This window comes from Pezoporus wallicus, unplaced genomic scaffold, assembly GCF_028554395.1.
Source record: "Pezoporus wallicus isolate ANWC-B61680 ecotype Strahan unplaced genomic scaffold, APGP_CSIRO_Pwel_v1 contig_7505, whole genome shotgun sequence".
Taxonomy (NCBI): domain Eukaryota; kingdom Metazoa; phylum Chordata; class Aves; order Psittaciformes; family Psittacidae; genus Pezoporus; species Pezoporus wallicus.
In genome coordinates, this window is record NW_026638908.1 from 3,615,274 (window position 1) to 3,635,028 (window position 19,755).

At 40.8% G+C, this 19,755-nt stretch overlaps 1 protein-coding gene across 1 annotated transcript in view; it reads left to right on the forward strand.

Annotated features, from left to right (window-relative positions):
• The first annotated feature begins 3,893 nt into the window (after window positions 1-3,893).
• NT5DC1 (5'-nucleotidase domain containing 1) overlaps window positions 3,894-19,755 on the forward strand; it is a 124,796-nt gene continuing 108,934 nt past the window's right edge. The window contains exons 1-6 of the mRNA XM_057413185.1: window positions 3,894-4,048; window positions 6,184-6,275; window positions 7,940-8,011; window positions 9,137-9,243; window positions 12,607-12,686; window positions 16,249-16,330. Of these exons, the coding sequence (XP_057269168.1) occupies window positions 3,956-4,048; window positions 6,184-6,275; window positions 7,940-8,011; window positions 9,137-9,243; window positions 12,607-12,686; window positions 16,249-16,330 (526 nt within the window). The 5' untranslated portion in view covers window positions 3,894-3,955. The remainder of the gene's footprint in view (window positions 4,049-6,183; window positions 6,276-7,939; window positions 8,012-9,136; window positions 9,244-12,606; window positions 12,687-16,248; window positions 16,331-19,755) is intronic.

The window sequence follows — 19,755 nt, forward strand, 5'->3', positions numbered from 1 at the left end:
AACCAGGTTATCCTTGAAATGAATTAGAGTTGTTAGATCTATGTCTAATAAAGCATCACTTTGTAATAAGTCAGAAGTCTGCTCCTGTATATTTTTATTTGATTTCTCTGATGGTTTCTACACAAGTGTTTCCTTCTAAGTGTCCTCTCAGGAGACATGCATGCAGAGCTTCCTGAGCTGGGCCAGTGGGGTGAGCCTGAGATGTGGGCTCTGTCCTCCTGTCACTCTGGGATGAAAGTGACAATTCTCAGATGGGGAGTTTGTGTTGTGAAGAGCATGGAGTTATCCTAGTGCGGGGAGCAGACATCATGCTTCAAGGGGAATGGAGATATTCTGTCATTGCAGAATGGGGATACTGGGCTGTAAGGCACTCTTCTACTTGGCTATTGAACAGCTCATGGGCTAAAAGCAAAATCGAGTGCAAACCTGAGACTGTACTGTGCTAAAATAAATTCTATAAAAAAAAAAAACAGCACTTTTTGGTTTGACATTCTACTCCAAAAGTATTTTCAGTTGTTTTTAAAAACAAACAAGGAAAAATCCAGACTCTTCTCAGCTCACTTTTGCATAAGGTGTTACTTGTCTAAAAATGAAAATGCTTCTTGTTTGTCTAAATTCTTGTTTTATCTTCACACAGCACAACTGTATACTGTAGCAACATGCAGAGCCTTTTCCTTTTTTTTTTTTAACTAAATTCTTATGACCTTTTCCGAAATAATAGGCAAACGGCTGCAACTGCATAGTTAGGACAAAACACAACTGAAAAAGCTTACATAGGCTTAGAAAATAAAGACGAAGTTTAAGGAAAGTAAAATAGATTAAGGTGCTGACGATTCAAACTCGGAGATGCTCCACTGTATCGTAATGCTGCCCTCTTAAGGACAAAGAAAGCGAGGAGCTGCAGAACCTCTCTTGCAAAGAGGCCTGCAACTTCTGTGTGACAGCAAAGATTTATGTAAGGTATTTTCACATGGTTCTCATGCTTTTATGTATGTTACTGCACTCTATTACATTCCTTTCACCCTCCAAGGCATGTCAGCACGCTCCTGCACCCTAAAGCTACATGGTGGAAGGAGCCTCTTCTGCGTGGAAAGCAGGCATAAGGCACAATGAAAACTGAAATGCATTTCCGTGTGTCTCAAAGGCTTTGACATGTCAGATCTCTCACTTCATGCGTGTTTCCTGAAGGCTGCTAATTGTGAAGATGCTGAGCATGGGGAGCACCCAATGGATTAATACCATGTATTTACAATATAAGAGTAATCAGTGATGCATAAATTAACCATGGGGAAACCTAAAATATTTCCAGTTAGGACCTGATAGTCCAAAAGGACAACCTCAGTTATGTGGACATCTCTGAGCGGCTCATGGTGCCATCAAATCTGAAACAGTGCTGAAAAAGTAATCTGAAATGATGCTGTTAACACATTAAGGTGTTTCAGTTGTTACAGAGGATTTTGATTAAAGGCAGCTCTTTTCTGAGAAAAGCCCTAGAGTGGGATGTCAGTATGTTTAAAGGATTCATCTGAAAGCAAGAAACTGAGAAACAAAGCAACACTTTAAAGGCAAAAAACAAAACCAAAAAACTTGGAGTAGTGTGCTGAAAGTAAACTTCTGAGATTTTCCTGTTACCAGGTTTGTGCTGCAAATACTGAAGATGAAGGTGATATTCTCTCATTTATCGTCTCTTTTCTCAGAACTGAAAATGAATTCCATTCATCAACATTCTTCAATATTTCTTGCTGTCATACCTCCAATTTAATCTTCAGCTTCACATACCTGAAATTTAACTTGCTGAATCTCTCCATTGGTGAGGGTTGTTTCTCAAAGTGGTTTAAAATTAGATATGATTAGTACTTTTGTGTAGCAAATTCTAAGAGAGCTTGTCATTACTGCTGATCTAATTGTGTGGCGTTCAAGGTTATATTCAGTTGATAGTGAATATAGTGAAAAGAGAGCTGGACTAGACGATCTTTAAAGGTCCCCTCCAACCCAAAACATCCTATAATTCTACCAATGAATATGTGATTTTCAATATCTGTCCAGATGTTTCAACACTACAGTGTGTTGGTTTTGTGCTATGTTTTAGATACATAGATCCCTCTTGTGGGTATGATCCTGAAAGTATCTGCTCAGGTTTCACACCTGGTAATTTAGTTCTATTTAAGCATATATGCACATATTTATTTAACGTATAGCTAAAATGCATATAATATACAGTGCAGATATAATGTATGGTGTGCATATATATGCACAACAGCAGTAGAAGGTATATTAATGTTAGTGGGAGGTACTGAACCTTTAAAAGAAGCTGCTCTATAAGGGGCTGAGGTAAAATTATGCAATCCATTTCTTTCTTCCTCTGACACCTGAAGTGCTCATCCTGTCATACTATTAGCATTAGTGAATTTTCATGCCTTATTTCTATGTATTTTCCCATCTAGTCCACTTTTTAATCTGATACTGAACTTCTCTGTAGCATTTTTAAACATATGTGATAGGTCATGCTATTTAAATTTCTCTCATCTGTGTCTACCTGAGCATAGCAAACTGAATTTTAATATACAAGTACACTGTATCTCATTCAACTACTTGAAAGTATTTTCAAAAGCATTTTGCTCTGGAATACCAAATAATCATTGAACCAGCCTGCAAAAATCAAATAATTTGATATAATCAAAACATAATTATTATTTATTGTATAATCAAAACTGCTGCTGTGCACTGCTGCTATGGTTATGCACCCCAACTTACCCACCTGCAAAACACCATACAGCTGCACACAGGAAGGCAACACTAAAAAAGATGATTTGCATTCAATGTTTTATGACAATTGCTCTCAATTCAAGTACGTTTGGGCTCTCTTTATTCCAGTTATAACCATACAAGAATTAAAAATAATATTTGCACAGTAATTGAACTAGGTGTTTTTCACCTTTCGCGAATCAAATCAAAGTTTTGATGGTGTCATTGGTCTACAAAGAGAAAACAACTGTAGAAAGGAATCATCATGTCCTGCAAGCAAGGCTGTTAAGCCCAGCTATTTAAGCACCCTGCCCCTGGCCTTAACGAGCCACTATATTCAAGTCCAACCACAGAGAACAGAATTAAGTCAATGTAAACCTCATCTGTTCCTTTTCCTCCAAACACAACACTTCCTTTCTAATTGTGATATGGTAATACTTGCTGGGCCAGTACCTACTAATATGCCCGTTTGATAATGTCACCTGGAGGCAGCTGTTCCGTTCTTCATGTTATGCTTTTTTTTTGCCTACCAAAGCTGTCAATAAATTAAAAGGTAGGTAGTTACCTCCGCGGTTTTGGTTTTTCCAGAGCTCAGTGTAGAGTATAATATGCTTTACTGTGTAATGTTGCTCGTACCGTCTAGTGTTGCTTAAACCCTGCAGGGACCTGGGTCATGTAGTAGCAGCCCTGCTTGTCTATTTGCATAAGCAGACTGCATGAAGCAGGGCCCTTACGGCGCGACTACCCTCTCACCACCTAACACAAATCTAACTCCCCTCCCCTCCCGGCTCGGCTCGGCTCGGCTCGGCTCGCAGGCCCCCCCCAGCCTCGCACCTACGACTTGCAGCCAGGGCTGACCTGGAAGGAGCCACTCCGCTCGCAAGCACACGATCCCTGTGTGAGAAACGTGCCTTTTAAATCCCAGCATTTAAACACGCCTCCGCCCAACTGCTCTGCACCCGCCTTTCTAACCCCCGGGCTTGATGCCTGGCGCTCTCCCACTAAGCACCCCGAACACAGACGGCCTGCTGGCCTATTGGGGCGGAGCGAGCATCACCACCCCTCGGCTCCAGGAACAGCCCCACACACCGCACAGGTGACGACGGACCCGCAGAGCAGCAGGGCCTGCCCGCGCCCCGCCCAGCGGCGCAGGAAGCACCGCCCCTGCCCCTTCCTCCTCCGCCCGCCTCCCCGCGGCGGCGGCTCGGCAATGCAGCAGTACTTCTCCTTGGCTGACTGCGACGTGGTGGGCTTCGACCTGGACCACACGCTCTGCCGGTATCATCTTCCGCAGAGCGCACGGGTGAGTGCGGGCCGGTACGGTGGGGCACGGCACGGCACAGCTGGGAACCGCGCGCTCTCTCCCCCTCCAAGCTCCGCTCCTCCCCGACCCGCTCGCCGCCTGTCCAAGCGAAAGGGAAGTGTCGGCGGGGAGCGAGACCTCGCTACAGGGCAGCGAGCCCTGAGGCTTCTGCTCCGTGCCCATGGGGAAACCCCAGAAGAGAGCAGCAACACAAACGCAGCTCCTGCCGGTGCTTCCTCAGCAGGCCTCTGCCCGAGCACGGGGGACAGCCATGTCTTCTTCCTTGAAAGCTCTGCCGCTTGAGAGTACTCCGAACTGTAGCGCCGCTGAGAAGAAGGTGGAGTGTTCCTTCCCCCCCCCCAAACCTAGGGATGCTGCAGACGGTTAGAAGCCTGCAGCGTTTTGGCCAGGCGGCCTTTGCAGACTTTCTGGTGCTTGAAATGAAACACCGAGCTTAAAGGCGCTTAGCATCTCTGACTGAGCCCTGCTGCCGGTTGCGGAGAGCAGCTAGAGGCATGGGTTTGTGCATTCCCGCCCTTGGCGCTGCTTTTTTTTTTTTTTTCCCAACTGGCACTTTTTTAATTCCCTGATAGTTTTTCATTGACTCGTATTTCTTTGTTGATGTGGGGACTTTGCCATGGAGCAGTCTTGTGCCATGGATGCTCATGGTGTCCCACTCTCTCCTTTTGCCTCCATTTATCTACGGTATATTGTTCACTGCACAGAAAACTTGTACACAATTGCAGGGTACTTCAGAATCTGGTATAGAAGCAAATGTTTGAGGAGCCTCATTTATAAATAGGCATGGTTCAATGCATCCTGTGTTCAAAAATTGCATTGCTTCCTTTAGCTGTGGGTGACTTTCTGTAGAGGCATCTTCCTTACAACAGGGGGTTCAATAGTGTAAAGTTATAAATTTTATGTGCTCTTTTAAGTTCTTGATGGAAATGCTGCAGCTCTAGGCTTACCTTCCATGTTCTCTCTGTTGTGCCACACATGTAGCATCTTACACAGGCACTTGCTTCCCAGTAAGAATTATGTACAATGAAGGCAACTGCTAACTGGAAGAGTTTGGAGAAGAAAAATAAAAAATGAAAACAAAACCCCCTAGGACCCTAACCTAACAAAAATGCGTGCAAAAAACCCAAAGGAGAAAAGAAAACACCAACCAAACCAATGAACAAAAGAGAGGAAAAACAAGCACACACCCCCCCCCAAAAAAAAAAAAATCCCCCCAAAATATCACAAAGCCCCAAACATTTATTAAACTTAATTCACTTTTGCCCTTCTCACACAGCACAGAGACAGGCTGATGCGTGCCTATGACATTCCTCCTTATTTATTGGAAATAAAATAGGCTGACAGGCACAGCTGAAGATGCAATTAGTTCTTACTCTTCCAGTGTTGGCCTTCATGTTACTCCTTCTCAGGCATTATTCATTCTAAGAGCAGCCTTAGTAATTTATAAAAAAAAAAAAAAAAAAGTCCAAGGAACAGCTTCAATGAAAGAACCATGAGAAAAAGGGAGCAATTACCATTTCTGGTAGTTTAAGGGCCTGGCAGCATCCATGTACTTCACCAGCACATTACATCAATAAATTGCTGACTGTTGTACCAGGGTTTAACAGTGTTCTTTCTGATCTTAGAAACTTTCTTAATAGTTGCCTGTTTCCTTCAAAATATGTTCTTCTGAATACATTTGAAATGGCCCTAAGGGTAGTTGTTCATTGGTTTGGAAGCTACTTGTTGAATCTTGATAACCACAATATTTAAAATTGCAAAGCAAAACAAAATATGATTGGGGAAGCAGTGACTAGTCTGAAGTATTTATCATCTTGGTTTCCCAATGTTCCTGAAGCACAGGGGCAATAAGGTAGAATGCTGTAAACTTGGTTATGCTGGACACATTGCACCAGAACTGTTGTGTGGGCATCTTGAGCTGTTTCCCAGCCGTGACAGAAATAATGTGGAGCACTATTTCCCATTAGCAGATGCAGTGAGACAGGGCCCCTAGCTCCCTGGTTTGATATCACTTAGGAGGTACTAACTCTTGCATCTTGTCATTTTCTGGGGAAGCAGTATCTTTGGTCTTGCTTAATCAATATAATTAATGCATATATTTTTTTCATTTGTAGCTAATATATGATAGTTTTGCCCAGTACCTGGTAACAGAAAAGGGTTATGACAAAGACTTGCTGACTCTAGCTCCAGACAGCTTAGACTTCTGGTGAGTACATTGAAAATAACAGAAACTTTCTTTATAACTTCCCTTAAGCTGTAACTTTTACAAAGCTAGGGAAACAGCTGGTTTTGCTAGGCATTTGTTGTCCTGATTGTCAAGCCCAATAGATGAATCCAAACTGACAGTTTTAAATACTTGTTTGAACAAGTATTTGTCATGAGATACTTCTAAGGTGGTATTTTGAAGGGAGAACTGAGCACCCAAGCTTGCTTTGAGTTTCTAGCTGTCTAGACACAAGTATTTTAGTCTGACTTACTCCCTTGTTTTATCTGTCTCCTTTGTCTTTTACCTTCAGTTCAACTGGTAAATCCAGTAACCATCAGAATTTAGTCATTTTTATCTCAACAGATGTAGTTTTGTTTAAGGCAAAATAATCCCAACAGCCTTCTAAGGAACTGTGGAAAGGTGAGGTGCCAGGAGGTAGCCCTTGGGTGGCATGTCAGGCACAAAGCTGTGATGCAAGACACTAAAATGGAAGTCCATGCTCTGAATTCAGTGATTTCTGAGCAGGAGCTTGAACTTGAATCTCTGATCTTCCAACTTGGATAGGTTACTATCTAGACCACAGGGTGGGAGCTTGAAGGCCAAATAATCACTAAATTTTTTAGGAGAAACAGTTTACTGTTTTTTTTTGTTTTGGTTTGTTGTTTTTTTTTTTGTTTTTTTTTTTAAGTAATGCACACACTTGTGTGTAACGGTTTTGATCAGTTGTTTTTACAAGTCAGTATTTCACTGAACAGTTCCCAACAAGATCAGTTTAAACTTCCACGAGACAAGCAATTTATCTGTATTTCTCATTTTTTGAGGCCTTTGATGCATGAAATTCTTTGTTAAGATCTAGATATCTCTGTCTTGGTCCCTTTTTGGAGCTGGAGGTTCATTAATGTGGACCTGCAAGCCTACTGTGCTGGTAGCTGTGTATTGATGCTGCTCATCCAGGTGTCACTCATGAAACACTGGGGAATGCTTCCTGCCTTGTTGATATACCGTCTTTCCTTTGGGTACCTTATAACAGGGGATGAAGGTGCTATTACTTTTTCAGTCTCATTATTATTTCAGCCACTGAATTCTGAATTAACTTTTCAAGCAACCTGAGCAAACATAGATGCAATTGTCTGGAAGGTAGACTTATTAGGAGAGTCAGAAACTCTGGTTGTCTGCCCTATGCTATCAACTCTTTACCTTGTTAATTCTGGCTAGCATGGCAATGCTTTTACTTTACCTGTTCCTTGGATATGCAGTTGCCTCATTTAAGAGAAGGGTAGAACATTGTCCTAATAATTGGTGTTACCAGTCTAGTAATAATAAGCAGGGGAGTTGCCACCAAGAAAAGCGATTTCTTTAGTGGATGTGACTTAAATATCACATTTCTTAATTGTATATACTTGGACCTTAATCCTCCAACCTTATCTATATGAACAGTCACTAGGAATTTGCTATGTAAATGAAATCCATTCCTTGTTGAGTAATGCGTATTTGCATATACAGAGCATTGTTCAAACATGGAAGTATTTGAAGGGTTCTGACTTGGTTGGTTTTGTGTAGCAGCATTGTATAGCTTCTGTAACTGCATTTCACTGATACATAAGAAGGCATTCCTCTGAAAGCATTAATAGTTTGTTTCTTCCTTAAAATAAAATTATTCTTAGTTGCAAAGGCTTGGTGTTGGACATTGAAGAAGGAAACTTCCTGAAACTTGCAGAAGATGGAACAGTTTTAAGGTAATATTGACAGTAAGTTTATATTGTTAAGCAGACACCAAAATTTTATCCTCTTTCTGAAAGCCATCTGTCAGTTTTACTAAATTTTTAAAAATTAATTTCAGTGTACTTTCTTTATTAGCTGTTAAAGTATAAATACGCTTTAGTAATGTGGTGCTCAGTGTCTTTTAATGTTACATATGCAGTCCTTTCATAATATTTACATGTTAGCTAATAGTAAAGAATATCTGCTTTTTAATAAAGGTCTAAGACTCTGAGGGCATAGTGATCTTGAAGGTAACTTCACTTTTTCAGTGGCTACCAGTGTACTCTTGATCCTGTTCTGCTGTGATCTAGGGTAATGTTTTTCCTTTGGACCGTGAAAACCTGACTCGAAGTCAATGCTAATGACTGATGCTAGTGATGGGAGCACTATTATCTTTGTACCATACACATTCAAAATTCTTCAGGCTTGCGACACGTAGTTTAAATAACCTGAGGTAAATTAAACACAGAAACTGACACATTTGCTTTCAAATTTCTGGTGTTTTTTTTTTCTCTTAAAAGCTATATTTTGCCTTCAGCCATAATTTCAGTACATCCTTAGTTCTTCTTTACCTCCTTTTTTTTTTTCTTTATTTAAATATAGAAGACTGCTGTTTTGATTTTTACTCCCTAAAAAGGCTTGTGTGTACTTCTGTATTACACAGCTGCTTGCAGGACTCAAACTAGCACTTTTCCATAGTTCTGCCCTGCATTCTGTGAATGTTACCAGGCTTCAGAATGATGTATAGGCTTTCTGCACTGTGTTTTATTGTGCAGCCTATATTGATAGTTTAAGTATAGTGAGTGTCCTCACACAATTGAGAACATTCGAGCAATACAGAATGATTGTGTTAGCAGGTGAGGCACAGTAGTTGTGCTCCCAGCCAACCAAACCTCTGTGTAGCAAGGCTTTTATCAAGGACTGTAATGTATATGCTAAAAGCTTAGGTCCTGGGAAGCTTCTACATTATAAAGAGAGTTGCTTTCAATCAACTTGCCTGCACCTAAGTATTCAGTTGTCATGAATTACTGGGCACAAGGAGTAGTTTGGCTGTTTTCAACCTTTTTCTTTTCTTTTATTATAAATAACAACACAAATAGGGCAAGCCATGGTACAAAGAGTATGACAAATGAAGAGATTCTGGAGACGTATGGAAGGAGGGAGTGGAAGCATTTTAATACAGTCAGCGGAATGGTTTCCCGCTCAGGTAGCTATGCCTTAGCATGTCATCTTCATTGAAATTCCTTTGGCCCCTTCAGTGCCTCATGCTGTTAGTTCTTATCACAAATATTTAAAAATACTCGAGCTGAGAATTCCTGGAATAGGTAAATGTTTTGGGGGAGAGCTGTTTTGTTGGGTTTGTTTTTTTTTTAGTATTTTCAACTTCTAATGAAAAAGTTCAACTTAAATTTAGGTCACCAGTGATCATCGTAGAGCCATGAAATGGTTTAGGTTGAAAGGGACCTTAAAGATCATCTAGTTACAAACACCTGCCATGGACAGGGACACCCTTCACTAGACCAGGTTGCTCAAAGCCGTGTTCAACTTGGCCTTTGACACTGCCAGGGATGGAGCAGCCACAGCTTCTGTGGACAGCCTCTGCCAGTGTCTCACCGTCCTCATAACGAATTCCTAATGTCTAATGTAAATCTCTCCTCTTTCAGTTTAAAGCCATTCCCCCTTGTTCTGTCACTGCATGCTCTTGTAAAAAGTACCCTTCAGCTTTCTTGTAGGCCCCCTTTAGATATTGATGATTTTTATACTGTAGGTATTGATGAGACTGTGTGAATGATCTTAGGCCCACTGTAGGAGAGGAATCTGGTTCAAGACCATCTCAAGAGCCTGAACATACACAAGTCCATGGGACCTGATGAAATCCATACACAGGTCCTGAAGGAGCTGGCAAATGAAGTTGCTAAGCCACTGTCCATCATATTTGAAAAATCGTGGCAGTAAGGTGAAGTTCCAAATGACTGGAAAAAGGGAAATATAACCCCCATTTTCAAGAAGGGGAAAATGGATGACCCAGGGAACTACAGACCAGTCAGTCTCCCCTCTGAGCCTGGCAAAATCTTGGAGCACATTCTCCTGGAAGGCATGCTAAGGCACATGAAAAACAACAAGGTGCTTGGTGACAGCCAACATGGCTTCACTAAGAGGAAATCCTGCCTGACCAATTTGGTGGCCTTCTGTGATGGGGCTACAGAGCTGATGGACAGGGGTAAAGCAGTTGACGTCATCTACCTGGACTTGTGCAAAGCGTTCAACACTGTCCCACACGACATCCTTGTCTCTAAATTGGAGAGACATCAATTTGATAGGTGGACCACTCAATGGATAAAGAACTGGCTGGATGGCCACACACAAAGAGTTGTGGTCAATGGCTCAATGTCCAGCTGGAGACCAGTAACGAGTGGTGTCCCTCGGGGATTGGTGTTGGGACCGGTCTTGTTCAACATCTTTGTCGCTGACATGGACAGTGGGATTGAGTGCGCCCTCAACAAGTTTGCCAATGACACCAAGCTGTGTGGTTTGGTTGATACGCTGGAGGGAAGGAATGCCATCCAGAGGGACCTTAACACACTTGTGAGGTGGGCTGATGCCAACCTCATGAAGTTTAACTATGCCATGTGCAAGGTCCTACACCTGGGTCGAAGCAATCCCAGGCACAACTACGGGTTGGGCAGAGAAGAGATTCAGAGCAGCCCTGTGGAGAAGGACTTAGGGGTGTTGGTTGATGAGAAACTGAACATGAGCCGGCTTCAGTGTGCTCTCACAGCCCAGCAAGCCAACCATATCCTGGGCCGCATCAAAAGGAGCGTGACCAGGAGGTCAAAGGAGGTGATCCTGCCCCTCTACTCTGCTCTCGTGAGACCTCACCTGGAGTATTGTGTGCAGTTCTGGCATCCTCAACATAAAAATGACGTGGAATTGTTGGAACAAGTCCAGAGGAGGGCCATGAGGATGATCGGCAGCTGGAGCACCTCCCGTATAAAGATAGGCTGAGAAAGTTGGGGCTGTTCAGCCTGGAGAAGAGAAGGCTGCGTGGAGACCTCATAGCAGCCTTGCAGTACCTGAAGGGGGCCTATAAGGACTCTGGGGAGGGACTCTTCATTAGGGACTGTAGTGATAGGACAAGGGGTAACAGGTTAAAAGTTAAACCGGGGAAGTTTAGATTGGATATAAGGAAGTTCTTTACTGTGAGGGTGGTGAGGCACTGGAATAGGTTGCCCAGGGCAGTTGTGAATGCTCCATCCCTGGTGGTGTTCAAGGCTGGGTTGGACAGAGGTTTGGGTGACATGGTTTAGTGTGAGGTGTCCCTGCCCATGGCAGGGAGGTTGAAACTAGATGATCTTAAGCTCCTTTCCAACCCTAACTATTCTATGATTCTATGAGACAAATGAGCTGATGTTAGGGACATGTTTTGGTTATAGAGGTGGGCACATTTGTTCCTTGATGGAATGGAATGACATTACCAGCCTGTCTCAATTAGGACATATTGGGCAAATCTTAAGTTTTTCTTAATTAGTGACTCATTACCATCAGTGCTGTTAATGGAGGCCTAGGTGCAAAAGCAAAGAACAGAGCAGATCTGGGAACAAAACTTATCCTCCTGTAGTTGAAGTTTATTAGATTTAGGATGGGAGTCACTTTGAAGGCACTGTGTCTACAATTGTGTTTTTCTCTGTGCTTCTTTTCCACAATTTGATCTTGGCAATTGTGAGTAATACACATAAAGTGTTAAGTTGCATTATGCTGTATAATGGAGATATTTTCCTTGAGATCTTGCTGACATAAACTTGTTTATGATGCTTATTCTAAACTGCAAGTAGTCTTTTGCAAGATGGTAGAAGAGGAACATATTCTTGGGCATACAGCGAATGCGATTTTCCTTTTCATTGAAAAGTGCATTTGGTCTCCCTTGGGAGTGTTTTGCTGACTTGTTCTTTCATTTACCTAAGAGACAGCACAGACAAGATCATGAATACGAAAAACATCACTGGTTAAGTCATTTCAGTCCTAGGAAAGAGTTGTTGAACATGACCTCAGCCTGGGAGGCATTTGCACCCTCCTCATTTAGTTCTGTTCTGGGGTTTATGTAATAATGGGGGCATGCTTCTCCTTGGGATAAGCGGCTGTTGGCATCATGCGTGTGTGCAAAGGGCAGCACGTTGTGTAAAACCTGTCCACATGTTTTTGGAACAGATTCTCAAACCCTTTATTTGTGTTTTCACTGCTAGGGAAATAGGCACTTTGGAAGAGTTGAATGATACAGTCCTCACTCGTTAAAACTCATGGTTCTCCCCCATCTCTTCCTCCTTAACTTTTAGAACCTTAAAATGTATTTTTAAAATCTCACTGCCTTGATATAGGTGAACAACTTTCAGTAGCCAATTATGAGAATCAGAAGTGGGAATAAAGGCTAGCACAGATTGTGAAGCAGATAATGCTTATTACCAGTAAACTCCAAGTAGGAGCTTGTGTTATTATTTTAATGTATTTTTTAACTTGCTCTTAAAGCATACAGTATGGATTTTTTAAAAAGATTTTCTTAAATTATTTTTTCCAGCTAAATACTATCTGTATGATAATTATTTTGACCTGCCAGGAGCTCTCTTGTGTGCAAGGGTTGTGGACAGCTTAGATCAGGTAAGAACTAAATTGTTTAAGTATTGCATTATCTTTCTCTTCCTCCACCATGCTTTTTGGATGCATTATTAAATGCATACAAATAGTGTATTGAACAACGTTAAGGTCTCCAGTTTTCTTCTTGTTTAGAATTTTTCAGGTTGAACTTAGTGTGTTAGAAGTTGGCTCTGAAGATAATTGTGAGCTACATGGCCATGTTCAAAATAAATGTACTTCCACTAGAGGGCACAAATAACTAAGATAGAAATGCACTGTTTTCTCAAGTTTACCCTGTGATATGCAGAGTGTAGTTCTTAAAATCTCCTTTAATTAGACTTGATGATACTTGAATTAAATCTAATGTAAGTCTTCTGAATAACATGGTTTCCTACTTTGCAAGGTGTTAATGAGTTGAAAGCTTAATTCCATCCTTTTATAGACTTGTTTTTGTCTTAAATGGATTGATCTGTGTACACAGGTGTAAATACACCTCTAGAATAGTATCCAGGCTTTTTTCTCTGCCAAAGAATAACTTAAATTTTCAAGGAGGAGAGTACAATTGCTTGAACTTTTTTTCCCCATGCTTTTTAGATAGGAAGAATGTTCTAAATCCTACCTTTGAAGTTTGATGCTGATTAATTTGGTTGTGTTAAAGAAGGCTTTAATCTTTAACTTGTGTGCAGCTGGGGGTAGGAGAAGGTTCTTCTCATAGAGTAAGTATATCAGTGTAAAAAGAGTACCAAAGGCTGAAGGTACCAAAGCACTGCAGCACTAAACATCGAATTTAGAGCTGAGATACAGGTATCAGCTGACTTGATGCTTTAGCCTCCACTCCAGCTGAGTATATTTCTGCCCAAGTGCAAGTGCTCCATGAAAAGTTAGCTAAAACTAGCTTATCAAGAAGCACTGAGGACAGGTGTGCCTTAAGACTCTTAAGTTTGTGCCCGATAATCTCCTTTTAAGCTGTTCAAGGCTTAGAACCCTGTCTCTGATGTAACACCTGCATTGCATTACTTTAATTTAGACTTGACACAAATCACCTACTCACTGAGAGAGGAAGCATGTGATAGCCTGTGTGTAGTAAGCTTTCACATTCAGTTGCTAGTTCACAAGCTGAAGCACTGACCCTGGATCAGTTCTGTCTTTAACCAGAGAGAATTAAACCCATGGTGTTTCTCCAGAAAGGCACCAGAAGTGGGTCATGCACCTTCTTTATCAGCTAGCAGTTCTTGAATATTTTAATAGATGATGGCCCAGTTTCAGCAGGAGGGCTACAGTAAGGAAGGCTAGCATCAGTCAGATGAGAAAGATGTAAGGCAGGAGGTGGTAGACCTCTCCAGCTCTCATGGCTGTAAAATTCTGCATCCTAAATGTTAGAAACCATCACACTTTTTTCTTCCACATTTCTAAAAGGAAGCAGAGGCTTCTGTTTCCTGTTCTGGAAGCCTGTTTAGTAAGGATTGTTTTTTTTACCATTTTCAGACAACATTCTAGGATCAGGAAGTTTTCTACTGGAAACAGATGGAAGAACTGCTAGGTTTGGGTTCAGAGTGGGTTTAGACTTGAGCTGGGTGTTGGGTTGCTCTACACTTGTAAAGATGAATTTGCTTTTACTGTGTTCACAGCCAGAACTCCTATGTGTTTTCAGACAAAACAGAGGAGCTTTTCGGTGTTTTGGACCTTTTCATTGAGGAGCTACACAAAATACTGCTTTGTGTGATAGTTCAGCTATTGAAATCACATTTGATTATAGCACCAAAGCCATGGTGGACTGCATGAGCATGCAGTTTTCTTTCTGTTTTTTGGGCATCAGTCTGTATTCCTGAGTTTCTCGTATACAATGGCTGTAGATTTTCAAGGAAATAGTTTGGCAGTTACTTCAGTCTTCTCTGAGGTCAAGTGGTTTGAAGGAATTATACCCACTTTTAAGTCATCTGTCCTCAAAACAGCACTCAGAGCAACTATTGGCTCATTGCACTGATTTTTCTTTTTTTCAAAGAAACAAACAGAAAAAAATCCCATAAACCCCAAACTCAGAAGCAAACTAACCACATGTAATGTGAGGGGAGCAGACAGTTAAATCCACCAGTCTCAAGGTTAATGCTGGTGTAGGTTAGTGCCATCACCTCTATAGATAGGCTCCCCAGCATCTCCTTGGACACTGCTCTGAATAATAACTGAACAGCTAACTGAATTTTGACATATATGAGATCTTTTCTCTATATTAGTTCTTTCCTGTATTTCTGTGGTATTTTGGTGTAGGAATGGATTAGAAAACAATTTGAAAGCCACAGCATTGTATCTTTCAAGCTCTTAACCTGTAGAGCCCGTGGATGGTAAGCAGATTGCCATAGCGCTTGTCAGTCATGCACAAAAGGCCTTGTTTGTGTGACTTGCTGGTTGTGGAATTGAGGGTGAACTTTTACTCTGGAAGCCTACATGTCAGATTAGGCCTGAAATAGGAGCTTACTTCAGTGTATATACAGAATGCATGTCAATATTAAGGGTTTGAGATTTTTTTTTAGTTTCTAAACGTTTCCATCTTTAGAAAATGTTTTATGCTTACAAAAGGGTTTATTATTCAAGTATCAGTGCAGTGGTCAGGACACAGAGGGTGGCAATGAGGTGAAATCTGTTAACAATTGCCTTGAACTTCATTGTAATGTAGGTATGGAAAGCCTGTACAACACTACAAAGACACTTTCCACGGGGTACAAACTCAAGTAAACTACTGCCTGATTTATTGCTGCCAGGTTACCTTGTAATTCTGGGCACTTCTTACCGGCTCTATAGCTAATTTCTGTAATATTGGCTGGCTGTGAGATTACATCTGTTTGATTCAGCATCCTAAAATTTGTGGACTTTGAGTGCTGTGGAGCTCAGCTGGTTCAGAAGCTTTTCCACTCCTTTGGTGAGATGCTTGATGGTGTGATTGAGGTCAGCCAGAACTCTTCTGTGCCTGGGCAGCTTTATAGGAATGGCGAGAGACTCTGCACAACCACAGATCACCTTCCCCTCCCCTTCTGTCGGAGCTGGGGTTTGGCAGTCTTCAGAGTGCAATGCAATGCAATGCAATGCTGCTCAGCCTAGCTTCTGCATGAATGTTTTAGTGTTTGGGGTGGAGTTACTGGCAGAAGGGCACTATTATAGCAAAGAGGGGTTGCCAGTTTTGAGGGTGGAAGGTGATCCAAATGCCAGGCTGTAGGTAATGTCAACCTGCTAATTAAGTACAGTACCTGCAGCTCTAGGTACTTTTTTTATCCCCAAATATTACTGAGATGGCTCATTGAGCAAGTTGCTGTTCTGTTTAATGCCCCTGTTTGCTGTAGCATTTCAGAACTCATCCCAAATACAGATCCTTTCTCCTTCCCCACTCCTCATAACCCCATAACTCCCCATAACGCATAAACAAGAGGTAACTTAGCTACGGTTGCCTAAAGTACTACTAAATACTGAATCCTACTAAGGCTGTTTTACTTCACATACTTTTATTTATTAGTGGCATTCCTGTCACTGTCTCAGTAGGAAAGCTCAAAATAGCTGATACTTGATATAATGACTAGGTTCCTTTTCACACTTGCAGCATGATGGTCAGAAAAAATATGACTTTTGGAAGGACATGGTGGCTGCTGTCCAGCATAATTATAAAATATCAGCTTTTAAAGGTAAGTGGGTTCACTGAAAATATTACATGTGGTTGCCAGAGCAAATACATTTTCAAGTGCACTGTAGGCTACGCAGAGCTTTTAACTCTAAATCTTACAACTAGTTGTACAGTAGACACATGTTTATTCTGGAACAGAACATATTTATCATTGCTATTTCTGTTTCATTTAGCTGAAACCATTTTGCTGTCTTTAATAACACTTGTGCTAGTTCACTGAATTTAGAGGAAAAACGATTTCTTGCTGTGATTGATACAGTAATGTAGACATCCTCTAACTATATTTTGATTCTATTCCTTGTGTTCTTGTAATCATAAATAAAATCATAAGCTCATTGGGAAAAAGATGAAAGTACTAATACTTGATAATTTTCTTTAGCTCTCTAGTTTTTATTAGAATTCCTCATATATCATTGACACAATATTGAGGTGATTATTATTTTGTTATAAACTTCCTAAAAATCGCAAAGGAATATATTTTATTCTTTTTTTATAAACAGTCTTCCTCCACCCAAAGCTAACTTTATAATGCTGTTAATACAAATTAGAGTTGGAAAGCATCTTGGATACCCTTCAGCTAGAAATTACTTTCTAATAAGTTAAGTCTGTTCTTCGACAGACTTAACTTCGGAGTTTCTATTAGGCATATAAAATAGTAAGTTGATATTAATGGCTGACCATTGTATGTGTGCACACAGTTAATTGAAATTATTTTGAATTACTGTGGGGTTTTTGGTAAAATGATTATATGCAGCTCGGTTGAGAATTCTGTATCATTTTGCTGACAGTATTTTCTGATTGAATTACCTCTCTTAATGCAGTATTCATTAGGCTTGGGTGCAGTTTTGACCTTCTTAAAACTTAACTTTTTTTTCACCAGAGCTGTACTACTTGCTATATTCATGTCAAATGTAATTGGTAAAATTGTCTCAGAGAGGTTCCAAACAAAAAAAGAAGTTGATGTCAGGATGTATATTGTAAAAGACAGCATAATATGCCTAAAATGATCTGTTTGTTGTTGTTACTGTGTTTTCATTGGAATTTAGAAAGTGATTTTTAGTTAAGAATTCCTCTAAGAATTCATTCATCCATGAAATACATTTATCCTTTGTTTCCTACTGATATTATACCAGTCCTAATCAACTATGTTTATTTATTTTATTTTTTTTAGCATTATTTTTTTTTCAATTCGTGAAAGCCTTTTGCTTTAGAAGATGTGGATCATGCAGCATTTGGCAAAAAGAATAATTTTTAAAAGTGCTCTTTGAAAACAAAAGTTAAAGTCTGACTCTTGAACTCAGAAATAATTCCTCGGTTTTATTTATATATGTCTACTTGTGTGTACATTTGTACGTTTATTCATATACCTACCTATCAGGTACTTATTTGTATATGTAAGCATGGAATCTGCATACGAAATGTGTGATATGACTTAATCCTTTCTAGCTCCTTCAGAATTGGTACCTAATTTAATATACCTCATTTGCTGTTCTAAAAGTCATGAGACAACATAACGAAGCAGTGCGTATTTCACAACAGTGAAAATATAAGAATCATAGAATAGTTAGGGTTGGAAAGGACCTTAGAGATCAGCATGTTCCACCCCCCCTGGCATGGGCAGGGACATCACACACTAAACTATGTCACCCAAGCCTCTGTCCAGCCCGGCCTTGAACACCACCAGGGTTGGAGCATTCACAGCTTCCTTGGGCAACCCATTCCAGTGCCTCACCGCCCTCACAGTAAAGAACTTCTTCCTTGTATCCAATCTAATCTTTCCTTGTTTAAGTTTTAAGCCATTACCCCTTGTCCTGTCACTACAGTTCCTAATGAAGAGTCCTTCCCCAGCATCCTTATAGGCCCCCTTCAGGTACTGCAAGGCTGCTATGAGGTCTCCACGCAGCCTTCTTTTCTCCAGGCTGAACGGCCCCAACTTTCTCATCCTGTCTTCATGTGGGAGGTGCTCCAGCCCCTGATCATCCTCGTGGCCCTCCTCTGGACTTGTTCCAACAGTTCCATGTCCTTTTTATGTTGAGGACACCAGAACTGCACACAGTACTCCAGGTGAGGTCTCATGAGAGCAGAGTAGAAGAAGGAGTTTCACCTCCTTCGACCTGCTGGTCATGCTCCTTTTGATGCAGCCCAGGATATGGTTGGCTTTCTGGGCTACGAGCGCACACTGCTGGCTCATTTTCAGTTTCTCATCAACCAACACCCCCAAGTCTTGCTCTGCAGGGCTGCTCTGAATAACATAGTAACTGACAGGTATGAGTTATTTTTGATAAAGCCCTGTAAATTCAGAAGTGAAACAATGCTGACTTTATATACTACTTAAATATTTTAATACATGTTAGGGTCTATGCTGTGTCATGCATAACTTTGAAAGGCTTCACAGTGGTCTTATATTCCTTTAATAACATGGTCCAGTAGATGAAGTACTCAGCAGGGAGTCAGAAGAGCCAGAGGTAATGTCTTCCTGTATCACTTACCTCTGATATTTGTCTTGTACATCTCTTTTTTCCTTCAGGGCCCTCTGTGAAATGAGAACAATGATACTAATTTTCTGTCCCAAGTTTATGCCAAAGAGTTGGTTTTTTTTTTCCAGTTACAAGCTTAACATAGCTTCCTGAGGAAGCTCCTAAACTTGGCTTCAGCCTTTCTTAGCTCAGAGCATGGCCTGGAAACCACAGCCACTTGACTTAACTCCATGCCCCCAATACCTTATAGAGGGTTTAACCCTTCAGAGGAAAGCAGTGCTTATTAAGTTAGTGAAGGTAAAATTTCAAAAGCAAACTTAAGAGGTTGGTTGAAGAAACACAAAGTTCCCAAGTTGAAACACCATCTTAGTAGTGCCATTGTCAGTGACGGAGCAGAACGACTGACCCTTTTATTTTTTGAAATCCATGAAGTGTTTGCAGTTCACTTTGGTTTGTTGTCAGTATGCCCTTGTTTCTTTATGTGCTTTGCTTTTTCACATGATTTTTTTGATCATAATTGTGTCTGGTGAATTTTGCTTTTCATTGTCTTAGTTATGGTAATCGCCTTAGGTAATTGCCCTATGATATTTTTTTTGGATGGCTCTTTCAGATAGGAATGATTGTTCTAACTCAGCTTAATGAAGGATATTAACCCACTCTTCTGCTTGTAATGAAATGAAGAACTGAGGCTTGTAGAGGGAAAGTAATAGAGTTCCAAAAGTCTTGCGTTATTCAAACCTTTCTTTGTGAAGAATAACTGAAACAAAATAAAGAAAATCTATTAAAAAGTACTATCAGGAAAGTATGATGTCTGATTGCAATAAACACAGGTACTCATATTTGCAAAATGGTCATTTCTTGTCAAATAATAGCTGCAAGAATGCCCTTGGCAATTATCCAAGTTGAGAATTAAATTGAGAATCCTTTTTTGCAAATTGTGAACTTATTA